Source organism: Amphiprion ocellaris, chromosome 22 (genome assembly GCF_022539595.1).
Source record: "Amphiprion ocellaris isolate individual 3 ecotype Okinawa chromosome 22, ASM2253959v1, whole genome shotgun sequence".
Taxonomy (NCBI): Eukaryota; Metazoa; Chordata; class Actinopteri; family Pomacentridae; genus Amphiprion; species Amphiprion ocellaris.
Window position 1 is genome coordinate 4,446,041 of NC_072787.1, and position 17,151 is coordinate 4,463,191.

The 17,151-nt window shown below is 41.3% G+C and overlaps 1 protein-coding gene across 2 annotated transcripts in view; it reads left to right on the forward strand.

Annotated features, from left to right (window-relative positions):
* Nucleotides 1-2,459, forward strand: part of LOC111587077 (matrix metalloproteinase-16-like) — an 85,330-nt gene extending 82,871 nt beyond the window's left edge. For both annotated transcript variants that reach the window (XM_023296891.3, XM_023296892.2), the window contains one exon: nt 106-2,459. In XM_023296891.3, coding sequence (XP_023152659.1) covers nt 106-440 — 335 coding nt within the window. In that variant the 3' untranslated portion in view covers nt 441-2,459. The remainder of the gene's footprint in view (nt 1-105) is intronic.
* The last annotated feature ends 14,692 nt before the right edge of the window (nt 2,460-17,151 follow it).

The following is a 17,151-nucleotide window of genomic DNA, read 5'->3' on the forward strand; positions in this document are numbered from 1 at the left end:
CAAAGTATGATCAGTGGTGAACTAAAGAAATGGAGTAAGGACAGTTACTCTAAACTACATTCCACTTTGCACTTAAAGTTTGTTTTTCCTCTTTCTCCACTCCAGGTTTTACCTACTTCTACAAGGGGAAGGAGTACTGGAAGTTCAACAACCAGTTCCTCCGAGTGGAACCGGGCTACCCTCGCTCCATCCTCAAGGACTTCATGGGCTGCGATCTGACACCCATCGACCCCGGCCGCCCACCGGCCGACGACGGCAACTCGGACGTGGTGATCGAGCTGGACAACGAGGCCAACACGGTGAAGGCCATCGCCATCGTCATCCCCTGCGTGCTCGCGCTGTGCCTCCTGGTGCTGGTCTACACTGTGGTGCAGTTCAAGAGGAAGGGTACGCCACGCCACATACTGTACTGCAAACGCTCCATGCAGGAATGGGTCTAAAGCGTTGGAAAGAGACAAGAGGGTGGGGCGAGGGTGGGAGGAGAGGCTGGTAAAAAAAAAAAAACAGGACCACAGCCCCTGCTTTCACAGAGAGGAGGACGGCGGACTTCGGACAGCTTTATTAAAAAAACACAGCCATGCCTCCTCCTCTTGGGTGACCTGATACCTTCGTTCAAACCCGCAGAAACAGCCGGACAGTCTGACGGTGATCCCTCGTACAAAAGGTGATCCCAGGACTTAAAGCTGACTCTGCTAGCCCCCAGCCTTTTTAACAAACAGGGGAGTAGAGAGACAGCTTGTGGGGGGAGGGAGGGGTCTTTGTCAGGAATGACCTTCAGTCCCAGTCCAAAAAAAAACAAAAAACAAAACAAAACAAAAAAAAGAGGGTCAGCATCACTTTGTATCGCAGAAACTTGACTTCCTATCCCCTTCTTTGGTTTCTGCGCCCGACTGCTTTTAATGAGAGGGAGGACGTTCAGGACTCACACTCTTCCCACAGGGCACTGCATTGTCATCTGTCATATCAGGTTGTTGGTAAAACAACGGTTTTCTATGTTCTGATTTGGGTGCCCCCCTCCCCGCTTCATACTGTGCTCAAAAAAAACAGTCTTAGATAAACACGAGTTAATCACATTACCAGTCATCTTTTTTATTTTTCTTAATTTTGTATTTTTTTTTTATTTGAATTTATTTGAGAAAGGAGGTCCTCACTGTTCCCTTTAAGACGCTCCTGAGGAAGAGACCAAACTAAACCAAATAAAATCAATTTCTCTCCAAAGAGGATCACATTTTTAAAGTTTTTGTTCTTTTTTTGTTTTGGTTCTCATTTCAGTTCATTCTTCTTTCCCTTCTCTGGATCCTTGCAGCGATTAAGAGTCGGGGAGCTCTGACTGTTGTGGCAGTCTGTTTGAGACACAGGGGCCAAATTATTCTGCAATATTTTAACTCGCCTTAATTATAGATCATTACTACTTGTGCTTGGTTTTGCTGTTCTTGGTGTTGTTTTTTTGTTTAGTTTTTTTATTCGTATACCGCTTTTGTTTATGTTTGTTTGTAAAAAGAAGCTGATTAAGTGCTTCTTGTGATTGGTATTTTCTGGATTTTATTACGTTACACAGAATCCTCAGCACTGGCTTGCTGAGCCGTTCTGGACAGAATATACAGTAGAGGTCAGCCTGTATTGAGAGTAATGTATTGTATCGTATAAAGATGTTGGAAGGTTCTGGAGTAAAGCCACTATTTTTGTGTGTTAAGATATTTGTTACTGTTGCTTTCTTATTTCCATATGACAGAAACCAGGCTATAGAGGGTCTCGAGAGTCTTGTTATTGGGTTTGTTATTGGTCTATATTCCCCTCAGTTGAAGAACAGTTAAAGTGTGCATCCAAAATGTTCATTCTGTATGGTTATTGGTGAATGGACAGACCTTTTTTTTTCTTTTTTTAAAAGAAATTTTGTTGACTGCCTTGTTTGAGAGAGCTTACAGTTCCTAGAATGCTCTTGTCTTGTGACTGAGGACCCACAAAGTGAGACACCAAGTCAAGATCAGTGCCTGTGTCAACGTGCATGCAAGCATTTACTGTACACCCAACTGGTTCTGCTCAACATGGCTTTGGAACCCCCTCTCAAAAGCTGAGGAGGAAGTTTTCTCTTGAAAGTACTGTTTTGCATTTATTTTTGTACCTTTTCAATGTTCCCCCACACGCCTTCCTCCAGGTACAATGAAATCTAAGAGGAACAAAACTATTCAAGTGGTACATTTGGGAAACTATTGGGAGATCTGATGGGTGATTGGATTCTTCAAATTGGCCTCAATGAACCGTGTAGTGTCCTCGTCGCCGTGGCGAGCAGTCTTTGAATGTGTGTTTGTTTCCATGATCAACATACTGGTTTTTCTTTCTTTCCTGTTTTCTGGTCAAAACAAATTGGACATCTCACAATGACTTCTTTGTGTAAGACTTTGGGACAACAGAAAAACATGTCCTGACTGAATGAATAAACTGATCCGATACATGATGAAGAGCTGCCTTCCAACTCTGCTCATCTTTTAACTTGCATGTTTTTTCCGGTGCAGGTCGTGTATTGCGTTTTTCTGGTGGTGCTTGTGTGTCGTGGTCCTGTCTGGTTTGAGCACATCCAGCTGGTTTTATTAGCTTGAAATGGCAAGTGATAATGTGAACATCCAGAATTCATGTCTGCTGATGTCAGGGTAAAGCAACTGCCAGAATGCGTAAAGGCTGAATAAGAAATTTAATAAAAACAGGACATTCTAACTAACTGAGCATCCATCACAAGTAAACCTCTGTCTTGATGTCAAAGGTCAAATCTGTACTAAGCATTTAACAGATTTAGAAAGTAGCTTACCATTAGCTTCGACAGCTAGCCTAGCTGTGTCCAGTACATATTATATCTTGTTTGTTTAAACTGAAAAAAAGCATGAACATTTCTCGTCCTGGTCTACACTTGTGGAAGTCACCACACTAGAAATAGTCCCACATATAACCAAGTAAACAAACCCCATATTCTCATTTTTCACACTTGTGTGGGTTAAACAAACAAAAACAGTCTGAGAGAAGTAGTTGTTTCTAGTGTGCTATGCTATGCTAAGCTAAGCAACTGCTGGCTATAGCTTCATGTTTCAGGTCAGTGTTATACTTATTACGTCCATGAATACAGTGTTCATGAGGGTTTGTTTGACATAAATTTTGTCCACGAGAGTGCATGTGGACGTCAGCATGCAGCCCAAAATTCGTGTCCGTGACAACTGCGCTACAAGGGCCGTATTGTTAGTAATGTGCATGTACAGAATTCATAGTTTGTAATCTATTGCGCTTGTATGTAACATGAGTCCTCCGAGGAGACTAGAGGGTATTCAAATAACGGCTCCACGTCTGGTAGTCCTTTTGAATCCACTTGTAGAAGATCGTTAGATACACTACCGTTCAAAAGTTTGTGGTCACTAAGAAATGTCCTTATTGTTGAAAGAAAAGCAGTTTTTTTTCAATAAAGATAACATTAAATTAACCAGAAATACAGTCTAGACATTGTTAATGTGGTAAGTGACTATTCTAGCTGGAATTTTAATGGAATATCTCCATAGGGGTACAGAGGAACATTTCCAGCAGCCATCTCTCCTGTGTTCTAATGCTACATTGTGTTAGCTAATGCTGTTGATGATTAGAAAACCCTTGTGCAATTATGTTAACACACAAATAAAAGTGTGAGTTTTCATGGAAAACATGAAATTGTCTGGGTGAACCCAAACTGTTGAACGGTAGTGTACATACACAGTAGTTCGTGTTTACGTATGCCATGCATGCTACTATAGAGTATCTGCACCACTGCCATTGTAGCTTAGTCCATGCAAACACAAATTTTGGACTGTACACGAATGTCGTCCCATGGACACTTGTATACTCGTGGATATGAAAAATATCAAGCCTTCATTATGGTCCTTTGCAGACGTGCACACAGACACCACTGATGCATAGTTGCTGTTATTGTACTAGTTTAAAGTCTACAAAGTCTCCTCTCTCTGCCTACGTATTCGCCAGTGCACACTACTTGTAGCAAACTCCACATGAACACAAATTTTTGGACTTCCCCGCAGACCTTTGCTTACGTGCACACTCGAAAACTGTAACACTGGCCTTACAGGTTCAAGTGATACTGATCTTCTCGTCTAACTCAGCAAGAAAATGAACATATTCCCAACTATCAAATTATTTTTTTAATCTTGACTGGGACTATCGTTGCCTGTGCCCTCCCACACACAGGGCTGACCCACAGTAAATAAGGGTATTGGCTCGAACCACGGCGTTCTCTGAACTCCACAGATTAACCCGGCCAGCAGCAGGGAAAAAACATAAAAAGTAGCGTTTGATTCAGAGAAATGTGTATACGTGCTGATGTGGGTTCTGAGCGCTCAGCAGTCCTCTGGTATTGTGTGCGGCTGCTGCTGTATTTTTGGGGTGGTATGATAAAAAAAAAAAACTGCTCTTTAGATGTACGATCCCAGAGGTGCAGCGCTGGCATTTACTGCGGATTGAATGTGAAACAGGAGCCTCACAGGGCCAGATAGTGTTTATTTTAGCTTTGCTGGGACACATTTGACATACAGTTGCTGACAACAAAGTGGGTGAGGTCAAACCAGTTTACTGACTGCGGTCACTGACTCCTTGTGAGTGAGTGAGTATGTGTGTGTGTGTGTGTCTGTGTGTGTGATGAAATTACACTCTTAGGAATAACACTTCATTGGTTCTCATCATAGGACTGTTCAATGGTGAAATTGCCTCTCTGCTTTTAGACAAAGGCATTATGTGCTCAGTTATGTTTAGATTGGTGCTTTTTCTCGAGGCTTTTACTCATTGTCTGTCCTTCCTCCGTCACTGTAAATACAGACTTGGAGTGTGTGTCCATGTGTCTCCCTCACATCTCCCAGGGTTGTGTTTGCTGTATGTACAGGTCCTCTAACAGTGATATGAGCAGTTTAGTTCCATAGAAAGCCTCACAAACTTTATCTGTATGTATCTACGCTGAGAAAAGTGCTGCGTTTGTGTTATAGAAGGTATAAGTTGGTCCCTGAGCCCCGCTTTGCTGTGTCCATCAGGATGTATCCATGTCTTGGTCTCACATTCTGGTTTCTAGTATGTAAATCTGTGTGAGATCGTGTGTGTGTGTGTGTGTGTGTGTGTGTGTGTGTGTTTAAGTGCATGTCGGCCTCACAGCTGGAGCTCGGACAAAACCCTGTGGACCCAGCAGCCTCTTCTGCGCCTGCCAGGCTAAAACATTGGTGCTAAACTGACCTACTGGCCAGGGCTGTTTTTCCACAGTGCTATTTCTGTCGGCACTTCTCCTCCTCCTCCTGCTGTCATTGGCACAAAACTTGAATGATTACAACAGGAACCAAAGTCATACATTTTCATTTAACCCGAGTCCTTTACGGTGCACTTCTTCTTAACGGCCGCTCTTAGGTTAAGGTCCATATAACCTAGTGGTGGTTGTTAGTGCAGCACAGTGAAGCAGCTGAAAGGAGCTCGGTTGAAGGTCAGTAGTGGTCAAGATGTTGCCTTGGTCGGATGAAAAAGGGTTAAAACATTTACTGAAGACACAAACGGAGATGGCGGTTGTTTACTTGTACTGTCTTATAGCAATGAGGCCAGTGGATCATGTGTGTTAACATTGTACCATCAAGTCCTAACATACTTTCTTGCCATTTTCTGTTATGTGCTCATCAGATCATTATGTCAGTTTGATGACATTTATTGTGTTTCCTGTACATGTGTGACATGTCCTCAGCTTTCAGCTCATTCATTGTCAAAACTGACCATCTGCTAAAACTCTCCCTGAATTGTGTAAGTAGACACAGCAGGTCTGTCAAGTGTCAGGTGTTCATGGGGCAACCATAAGGAGTTTGAGTGAGATGTACTTTTTAAAACCTTACCAAAACCAAATACACAAAGGCAAATGTTTGAGTAACGGATTCGACAGTGTTTCCTTGCCCTAAGCTGCAATTGTTAGCATGGTCTGCTAATTAGTTTATTCTTCAAGAGTAACTTCCAAGGCCAAGGAGGACATTATTAACTAAGTAGGCTACATTAATTTTACAGTTGAGGGCTACATACAAACATAATATCCATGTCCACAATTAGCGGCACGCTCATTATGTAGCATTTCGGTCTTGGATGCAGCACAGCTTTGCCTGGTGTCAGTAATTCCATATAATGTTCCCCTCCGATGTTCAATGTAAGCAAATGCATTTAACGGATGGATTGAAACAGCAAAGAGGCTAATATCAGTGGTTCACGATTCAGTTTCATAAAATATGTACGTGGCGCATTACTGTGACAAACGGAGCACTAGTATGGAACGGAATTAATGCAACAAATGACGAGGTTCGCCTGTCAGGTGTGTAGCATGTTCTGTAAAATATTTTGGTAAAAGAAAGGAGAACCTCCATGCATGCACTGCACAGTCAGCATGTCTGTGTGGATTCTAAGTCAACAAGATAATAGGAATCCAGTAGAAGGCAACAAGACTAAACTTAAAACACCCAAATACAGCTTAGCAGTGTTCTACATGCAGTTCAATGTAGCAAGGAGTGGACAGACTCATATGTAAGGGAGATTTAAATAACTGCTGAAGAAGTTCATGGCTCCTTGGGACAAGACTCAACAGTCCACCTGCTTGTAAAGGATAAGAAACTCCTTTGGGTTCTCATTCTGGACAGAGAAGGCAGATTTGCAAGCAAAGCAGTTGCCTGGTAGAAATGAGAAGCCTGCTATTGTCTACTAACACCTGAAATCAGGAACTCGCTGTTTCAAATATAATCCTGAAGTCTGAGCAGTAATTGTGCCACAGTTGTCTCTGTAAACTGAGTATGTCCCCTCCCAGAGCAGAGGGCTCGACACTCAGGGGGATGGAGCTTAGCGAACCATCAGCTGAGCTGTCCAGTCATGTCATTATGTTTGGGGAGGCACTCCGATGACACCCATTTAAAAAAATGTCTTTTTCTACCATTTTTTCACTGATTGTTTCTCTGCGTTGTTCCTTTGTTGTGGTCTGTCTTTGGAAGTGCCGCTCTGTCGATCAATAAATACATTTGAAAAGATGTTCCCATGCACCTTTGTCTTGTTCATGCCGGTGTTCATGCTTGCATGGTCTCGACCCGTCACCGTTCCCTACAGGAGCACTATCGAGCTCGCTCAGTTGTGACATGACAGGGGGACGCGGGAAAAAAGTTTACAGATGAACTTTGTTGAACTTTCCCTTACATGTATTTGAGTATAAACCTGCCAAACAGCAGATCTAAATTGCATCTTTTGCCAGTTTTTTTTTCTCTGCTGATTTATATTCACAGTTTGATCATATGTCATCCTTTCATGTCATTCCTCCCACATCCATTCAGAGATCCTCTATCATTCCTTCAAAGAGATGAACGGAGCCATGCCCGTGATTTTTCACTTTTTTTTTCTTTTTGTAATGAAATAGAATAGTTACTGTCACGATGTGGAGTGTGACAGATGAAAGCCATCTTCCAATCTCCCTCAGGTCCATTCAGAGGCAGACAGCCTTTCTCCTCATACCACAGAATAGACCATCTTCATATTTCTGCAGCCGTAAACCACCTCTGTAAGGACAGGAGAATTTCCAACACAGCACCATGTAGAATGATATTGAATGAACAAATCAATGACACCTCTCCGCTGCAGTACACCAGGCTCTACATCTACAAAGAAATACCCATTTCAGCATCTGCTGGCTTTGAACGAGCTGCTCGGACCAGACAAGCTGTAATCTGTTTCCAATTTCTATCATTTCCATCATTGGTTCCAAATGGTTTTTGTCCGTGGTGCACCTTCTCACTGAAATCTGCTTAGAATAACACCTACATGCATATGAAAACATACCCAGGGCATATTGTACATTCCAGACACTCAAATGAGACACATTATGCTTTTGTTGAAAGTATTTCAGCCCCATATTAACAGTATTAGATTCTTTCTTTTTCTAATTGCTGACATTTTATTTAGCCTTCCCACCGTGTTTTGACTGAAAGCTTTCTAGTTTCTGACTCCCCAGCTGTCTCCAGCACTGCCGCTATGCGTACTATGTTCGCATCATTAACTTCAGTGGTATGGGGCTGATGGATTGAGATGCATAGAAGAATAATTTAATACAGAACAGGCCTAAATGAAGCAAAGAAATAGTTCTTTACGGTGCTATCACTTGCTCCCTGTCGTGTCCATTTGCTATCCCTCCTAGTAAGCGTTTGGTTTAATGGTACTGAGGCCACTAGATGACACAGCCTACAATTAGGTGCTAATGGGGTTGGAGCTGCAGGCATTATCTTACTATGCAGATTAAGGTAAAATAGACTCAGGGTAAAAACCTAAGGACCATCTGGTCATCCATTAAGTACAGATACTGATTTCAGCTTTAAAAATCCCTCCACTATGAGGTCTCCATTACTGCTGAGCTTCTTCAAGCTAATGTCTACCAGCAGCATCATTACGATTAATAATGAAGACAACAGTAATGAGACCTTTCCATGCTGAAGTAGTTCCACTTTACTTACATCTGTCAGGTGAGTTCTATGGAAAAATCTTGCAAAACATTTCGTCTTCTTTCTCCCACCAAAGTCTGTAGGGTGACATCTGGTGACCATGAATGTATTTATCTAAAGACTGAGTGGTTGAGGAGCGTAACACATGGGTTAATGTGCCCTGAGCAGTGGATCCCTGCTTTCAGTTTGTGACACGTCAAAGTCACAACATGCTGCTGCGCTGGTGTTACACAGAGCTTTACAGATGTACACTGCCTGGCCAAAACAAAAGTCTCCACCTGGATTTAACTAAGCAAATAGGTAAGAGCCTTCCATTGGATAACTACTGCAGTGATGAATATGTTTCAGCTGCAACAACCTGTTTAACCCTAGCTGATGCAGTGAGGAGCTTCTCATTTCTTAAACAATCGTGTCAGAAGACATATCCTCTGGTCATGGAAAGGATGTTAATCTGTTTCAGAAGGATCAAATTATTGGCCTGTATCAAGCAAAGAAAACTAAGGAGATTTCTGAAAATACTAAAATCGGGTTAAGAACCGTCCAACGCATTATTAAAACTTGAAGGATAGTGGAGAACCATCATCTGGTCGGTCATGTGGTCTGATGAGTCCAGATTTACCCTGTTCCAAAGTGATGGGGGCATCAGGATAAGAAGAGAGGCAGATAAAGTGATGCACTTATCATGTCTAGTGTCTACCAGCCTGTGGGGGTTCGAGTTATGATCTGGGGTTGGTCAGGTTCAGCAACGTTATGTTCCTAAAGAATGAGGTCAGCTGACTACCTGAAGATACTGAATGACCAGGTCTTTCCATCAGTGGAGTTCTTCCTGATGACATGGACATGTTCTAAGATGATGATGCCAGGATTCATGGGGCTCACATTGAGAATGAGTGGATCAGGGAGCATGAGATGGATTGTCCTCCGCAGAGTCCAGACCTCAGCCCCATTGAGAATCTTTGGGATGTTCTGGAGAAGACTTTGTGCAGTGGTCCAACTCTCCCATCATCAATATAAGATCTTGGTAGAAAATTAATGCAACTCTGGACAGAAATAAATGCTGTGACATTGCAGAAGCTTATTGAAATGATGCCACAGTGAATGAGTGCCATACTGAAAACTAAAGGCAGTCCAACAAAATATTAGAGTGTGCGACTTTTTTTTTTCAGTGTACATCTACATGATGTAGATGTCTGCTGCTACTTGGGGTCAGAGTCTAAAATATGTGGAACAACTGGAAAAGTCGGCTACTCTTGTTCATGCTTGTGCTGTTTTTGTGCTTTTTGCTTTTGCCCCTCCTGTAGAAAAGACAGAAGTCATAGTGAAGTGTGGAGTGTTGTGTCACAAGCTTATAAACTTATACATTGTTCATCATACCAAAAGCACCTTTTACCCTTTCCAGTTCAAGGCAATGTTTCAACCAATGGCCAGTTGATCAACACCAATGGGTGACACACTGGTGACTGCACACAGCCTCAAACAAGAAGTCCCACAATCCTTCACTATGAGTGCAGGCAGAGATAAACAAATAACTTGATTATACTCCCTTGAGGACACACATACCGACAGCTGCTGACGCCACAGATGCGTAGTTGTTGTTGGTATAGTACTTTCTAGTCTGGTTGAATCCACTAGTAGGACTCCATTCCATACATGTGGTTTGCACCTGCACACCACTGTTGAGCACATGCACTACTGCTCTCGTAGTGGAGTTGCCACATGGACACAGAATTTGTGCTGCACAAGCAGAAGGGTCTGAGTGGACTCTTGGAAAATGGGTAGATGACAAAATTTACATCCCTCAGACAACAGCAGACCCTCATATACTCAGGGACACAAATTACAATGCTGGACACAGAACAACAAAACTGGCTTTATTTCCTGCCCTTTTTTTCACCGTACCTTTGGAAATAATACCCCAAAACAAATCAAATTGTTGACAAGAAATTCTGTGCCAATCATTTAAGGAAATGTTGGGATATTGACCTGCTGGAGGAAAAGTCAATGGAACACCAGAGTAATAAGGATTCACTCTCTTGGCTCACTGAATGTCTTTATAAAATACTGTGGCAGTAATTAAACTGTTAACTTCAGTATGATGTGAGAGGAAACATGGGGCTTTTATATTATTATGATATATTAGGATTAGGCTATATCCCGTGGGGACTGTGAATGTCTCTGCAAAATTTCATGTCAGTCCATCCAGTAGTTTTTGAGAAATTTAAATTCTTTTAATTGTATTTTGAACAGACTGATCAGTCAGGTCAGGTCAGGTTTTTAAAAAATGAATTTAAAAATTTGCTTTGAAAAAGGGCATTTTAAAAAGCAACATTTTGTCCACAAGGGGAATCCACAGTTTTCATAGAGACTGCTTCCTCAGTAGAAAGTGCTTCACAGCTATTAACCTGGGCACCATAGAAGGACACACTAGTGTTGATTTTTTTTTTTTAAAAATCTACGTTTTCAGGATGCCTCAAGCAAAACTCCTTTGACCTTCATCATATTGATGTGGTGGCCGTAATCTCAGGGATAGATGCCTCACTACATGAAGAAATAAAATCAAAATCATTTTCATGGCCAGATCCTATCAAAGATATGGTGAATGAGGAAAAGTCTACTTTTTTTAGTCCCATTACAAAGTAGTGTAAACAAAGGGAAAAATACACTCTTCAAGAAGGGACACAGTATGCTTGTTCAGTGGTTAATGGAGTCACAAAGCTCAGCTGACTCATGTTGTCATCCCCACCCATCTATTGTACAAGTCCCAGTGGGCCCATTTTTTCTCTTCTCTCTTCTCTGCACGGGCCACAAGTTCATGCTTTGCGGCGGTCATCCTGAGAAAACCACCCCCAGGAGGTTACACGTTTTTAGTCATATTTCAAATTGTCATCTCAGGTGGCCTCTGCAGCCATGCGACCGAAACACACGGAAGGGCATCATACGACCCCATCCCCCTCTGAAACTGAGCTCAAGGTTAAGGTCAGCTAAAGATGCTTTACTTATTGTTGCTGTCAGATGAAAATTTCCAAAATGTCAAGGTTGCAAGGGTTCAGGAAAACCAGCCCTGGCCTTATGCTGACCTTATCTAAACGGCAAAGCGTTTTGTGTTTTGAAAGGGCTTCATGAGCCCAAAAGCTCTAAATATCAAGCCACAGAGAAACATGTACTAAACAGACCTAAAAACACCGTATGGACATGTTAACAAGATTGTAAAGAAAAGACTTTCCACAGGTTTATATTAGTATAATGATAGGTTTACAGGTAAAAAGAAATCAAAAGAAATGCTGCAAGTATGTGGTGTTTATTTACGTTGCTGTTCATATTTTAGGATTCAGTTTGGACTAAAGCTGACATTTGAGTTCATGTTTTCCTCCAGCATTTTCATTCAGGTCATGGTACAAAAAGCTCTGAAATAAAATTTTCAGAGGCATAAAAAAAAAACCTCTCCATAGAAAACCGGACTAATGAAATATTGTTATGAGACAGGTATGCAGGGTAACATTTCAAGTCAGCACATTGTGGTGGAAGGTCACGACTCCATAAGCCGTGGCGATGCTTTCAGTGGCGGCTGCAGATAGCATCTCTGCGTGCCCGGGCTGCAGTCCCAGATGACTTGTCGTCCGTGGCTTTTACCCTCCACTGTCCTCTGACTCCCTGCGGGACTCTCATTAGTGAAGCAAACACATTATCCACGCCGGCTTCCATATAGACAGGAGGAAGGAGGAGATGGAGAGCAGGAAATAATGATCCGCAATGTCCAGGTAAAATTAGCTCCATTAATCACACCATTGATTTGGTCAGCTGCAGAATGCAATGACTCTTCTCTGTCTCCTTCATAGGAAGCACTTATGAACTTCTGGAGACTGGCATGACTCTCTGCTTAACTATAAATGATATGTTTTGATTGTGGAGGAATAGTTTTTGCAGAAATGTCTTTGTTTATCTGGAGGCTCTTTTCTCATGCTCTTTGTGTTTTTCGCTCTTTAGAGAAACAGTCGATACCTGTCTGCTGGTAGATTAAGAAGAATTGCGCTTGAAAACTTCCTCCATCGCCTTCTCATTCACCGAAGTGGGACTCAAAAGTGATTTGCTTGAAAACTTTTAAATCTTATTCTCTGCATCACCACCTTTGTTCTCCCTCCTTCCTACCCTCAATAGATTTTCCACTGGCTTCTTGACCCAGACATTATGCACTGTTTTCATTTTTTAGAGGCCAGATTCCAGAGGGGGAGTGAAAGAGCCTTCTCTTTTATTGATATCCACCTTTCAGAGAGATGTATGAGATTTCAAAGGGGAGATGCCAGAGAGGCCATTACTATGCATCAAACATCAAAGCCAAATACCTGTAAAATGAAAAAAATGCGACTTTTTCCAAGTCAAAGAGAGACTGCAGCTTTTTTATTACCATGGCAGGAACTTAGGTCTGTTTATGCATTTTTTAAAGTTGAAATAGAAATGCAAATAACTCATTTGCATTGTTTTAACCCAGTCATTTTCCTTTACTCACTCCAATGATTTTTTTCTCAGAGCTTGTGCCATGCAGTGCCCCCAGACAATGGAACCTGTTGGTCCAAAACCTGTTTGTTCCATCACTGCCAACATCGTGGTTATTAAACAAGGTGGAATACATTATTGTCTGTGAGGAATAACTTGTTCTCAATTGGAATACCTTCATTCAACAATTAGGGAACTGTACCTAAATTGTAGATACTTGTCTTCTTGTTTCTATACGATCTGTATCTGATTACATCATCGCTACAATTAGCCATATTCAAGTCACTGGTACATGAAAGTGAATGACATTAATCATCTTTCTTCAATGCTCTGTTTGGAAACTTTGAGTCCTGATACTCCAGTGGATGTTAAGTTGACACGCACCTAAACAGTGTTTTGCACACCTACCATGGCAAAAGCACTCCCCAAAGGCAACACCTACCAAACTTCTACTACTACTATTAACAAACAGCTTGAAGAACATGGCAAAGAGCTCAACGCTTCCAAACTCTCCATATTCTGATCAAACAAGCTCATACATGGAGACCTTAATTCGCAAACCACTGGGGCCCAAAGGATCCAGGATCCTGGTATCAGACACCACAGGACACCTTCAAAAGTCCAGCATCCATGTCTCAGAGCTATTTTAGCAGCAGAAGTGTATCTACAAAAGATTAGGCAGCTGGTTTTAATGTTGTGGCTAACTGGTTTAAATTGAATATATACACTCACCGGCCACTTTAATTGGTACACCTGTTCAATTGCTTGCTAACACAAATAGCGAATTAGCCGATCATAAGGCTGCAAGGCAACACATTTAGACATTTAGGCATGTAGACATGATTAAGACAACTTGCTGAAGTTCAAAACGAGCATCAGAATGTGGAAAAAAGGGGATTTAAGTGACTTGGAATGTGTCAAATCATCTCAAACTGGTTTCTTGAACATGACAGTGAGTTCACTGTACTCCAGCGGCCTCCACAGTCACAAGATCTCAATCCAATAGAACCTTTAGGATGTGGTGGAACGGGAGATTTGTATGATGGCTGTGAAGCCAACAAATGTGCAGCAGCTGTGTGATGCTATCATGTCAATATGGAGCAAAATCTCTGAGGAATGTTTCCAACACCTTGTTGAAAGTATACCATGAAGAATTAACAATTAAGAATTTGTCCCTAATGAAGTGACCAGTGAGTGTGTATGTAAGCTGAAAGTCTCCTAGCCCTGCCTTTTTCTACTAGCCAAAGTCATCCAGCAAAATTTACAACTACTTGCAGCAAGTCGTCCTTATATTGAAATGAATGAGATCCACTCGTGGCATTGCTTCCTTTTACCCAGGTTGAAGTATTACTGGAGTCCCTGTACTGGGACAAGGCCATATTTCAGCCCTATTCAATTAGCGGCCCGCGGGCCACATGCGGCCCGAAAGCAACCCTCGAGTGGCCCTAAAGCAACTGCCGAGTGATTGGGACTTGGGTCCGAGAAAAACAGAAAAACCTCTTTCAGTAACACTGACAAGTTCTTACAAAAACTCCGACATTATTGCAAACATTGAATGCAACACATACCGTAACCTAGCAACTAACCCACAATGCATTGTGTTGAGGAGACGCGTTTGAAAAGTTAACATTAGCAGTTCTATACAGGCGAAAATAGCAGCATGTCTTTTTCTATCCTGAAACGACAAATCGGCGAGGAAAACCGTCAGTTTAATCCTGCGTGGACTGACAAGTATTTATTTATTTACCACCAAGTCCGAACGCCAAACCAATGCGTTTACTCTGCAACGAGTGCTTTGCAGCGCTGAAAGATTATCATGTCCGAAGACACCACGTTGGAAAAACATGCCGCGTTTCGGACAAACTTTCCCGAGGGATGTCATGAGAGAGCGGCTATAATTCAGAGTTTGACTGCATCTTACAACCGGAGCTGTACTACAATGAAGCGGACCTGCACAGCTCAGGAAAGGGCCACGAAAAAGAGGCCGTTCACAGACTCAGAAACTGTGAAGGACTGCATGTTGGCTGTCGTGGATGAAGTTTTAACGGACGATAAAGTTAAGACGAGTGTGGCATCTGCTGTCAAACAGGTCTGACACGTCAAACATTCTCACCACAGATGTCTTCGAGACATGGTAAGTGCAACAAAGCAGCGTGCTGTAGCAGACACTAAAGGTAGTTTTATGTATTTATGTGACTATTTTATGTTCACTTATTATAAGTTTAATATTTAAGAAAGACATTTTGTTTTGACAGTTATTTCACTTAGTTGCACTTTATTATGCACTTTGATGTCAGCTTTATTTCGTTTCAATAGTAACTATCACTGTGCCTACTGTTTATTTATTTTTTTATTATATGCACTGAAGATGTGACTGTCTCAGATGAGACCAAATATGGACAGGGACAAACTCTGTTTTTTATTATTTCAAAAGAAGAATAATGTCTCAAGTTCTGAAAAGTTACTGTTAAGCAAGTTACTTTTTAATGCACTTTGAGATGTGACCAAAACAAAAGATGGTGTTTCTAATCTACACTTAGTTTTTATGTTCATATGCACCTTAACATGTGCTTATATTTACCTATCAAAATGTGTTGAAGTTGTGTGTTTGAAATGTAAAATTTAAAGAAGCAGTATTTCAGCACAGGTTTAGTTTAAGTACTGCTCTTCTATTGTGTTTATGTCCTTTTGGATGTGGCAATACGTTAGTAAACATCCAGTGTTTTTGTTATCTTATCTGTTTGTGTTTATTTTAAATGGTTAACTTTGCTCAGTGTCTGCTAAAAACGTCCGGCCCAGCTCATGTTCTTAGTCTGAAAATCCGGCCCGAGTCAATTTTTAATTGAATAGCCCTGCCATATTTGTTATTAAAATGCAAGCTAGAGGTTGTCTGGTATGGCAAAAATAGGTGCAGCATTGTTGTGCTTCAGTTCTGCTGTAAAAAAATTTGGTAGTTATATCTAAACATTTTTAGAACAAGATTAATAAAATCCCTGTTAACTGACTCAGTGTCATAAGACTGTTATATTCTCTCTGTATAGTTCTGACAGTGGCATGTGGAAAAAAAAGTCATTTTGTTTTGGTGCAGTTTTTCCAATCTCCGCCTGTCCTAGTGATGTGCACACAGGGTCTTATTGTATTTCAGAGTTCACCAGAGTGTCTCTTATCTGTAGAGCTGTTAGGGGTTCAATCTGGGGATGTTTTTCACACTGAAATACCCTGGGGCATAAGGGGATAAAACCAAATGTAAATGTACAGGCGTACTGATCAGATGTTATCATCCAAAAGTATATACCCAGTTACAGATGACAAGTTCATATCTGGTATGAATGTGGCTATAGTTGCTAATTGATCTGCTAAAAGACAGCATTGTTTTCTGTTTTCTTGGATAAATCTTATAAATTTATTTTTGTGTTTGATGGAAACTAAAAGGGACGTTGTTTGACAGTTCTGCCAAAGTCTGTGTATCAAAAACAGTAATGGTTAAACATGCTTACCTGTTACCTATTGTGTGTAATGGAGTTCCCAAATGTTTCATTAGTCCGAACCCTAAAGTTGTGGAATGGTCAAAATCAATGCAGTAAGGGGTGACCTGTCCTGATTTTGAACCCCTAAAATGCTTTAAAAAATCCTGGCTCCTACATTTTCATGTGACACAACTCAATAGCACCTTTAGACTTGTCTAGGCACTTGTCTTTCAAAAACAATACCCAAGTTTGATACAAAAGTTTTGCATTGCATGTTTTAACCTTAACCTTAAACTAATCCTGATGATGTCACCAGAGCTATTTTTTAAACAATTTAATGCTCCCTACGGAAATATAGTCATAGACTGTAGATAAAAGATGGACATGGATCAGAAAAGTGACCTACACCCACACTTTTTCTAACGGTCAACAGAGGGCAGTCCCTCTGGTTTCAAAAAGAAATCCAACTGTACTGAAATCTGTGAGAAAATGATTCTATTTCTCACTTCAAGTGTTTCTTGTGATTCAATTGTTGCCATGTGAGCATATATAGTTTCTTCAGGTTCTCTGTAAGATCCACTGCTTGTTAATCTCATCTGGTTTCAAATTTCAAATTCTACACAAGGATTCCTCAGTTTACGACGTCCTCGACCTACAGCGTTTCATCGTTAGATTGGAACTGGTTACAG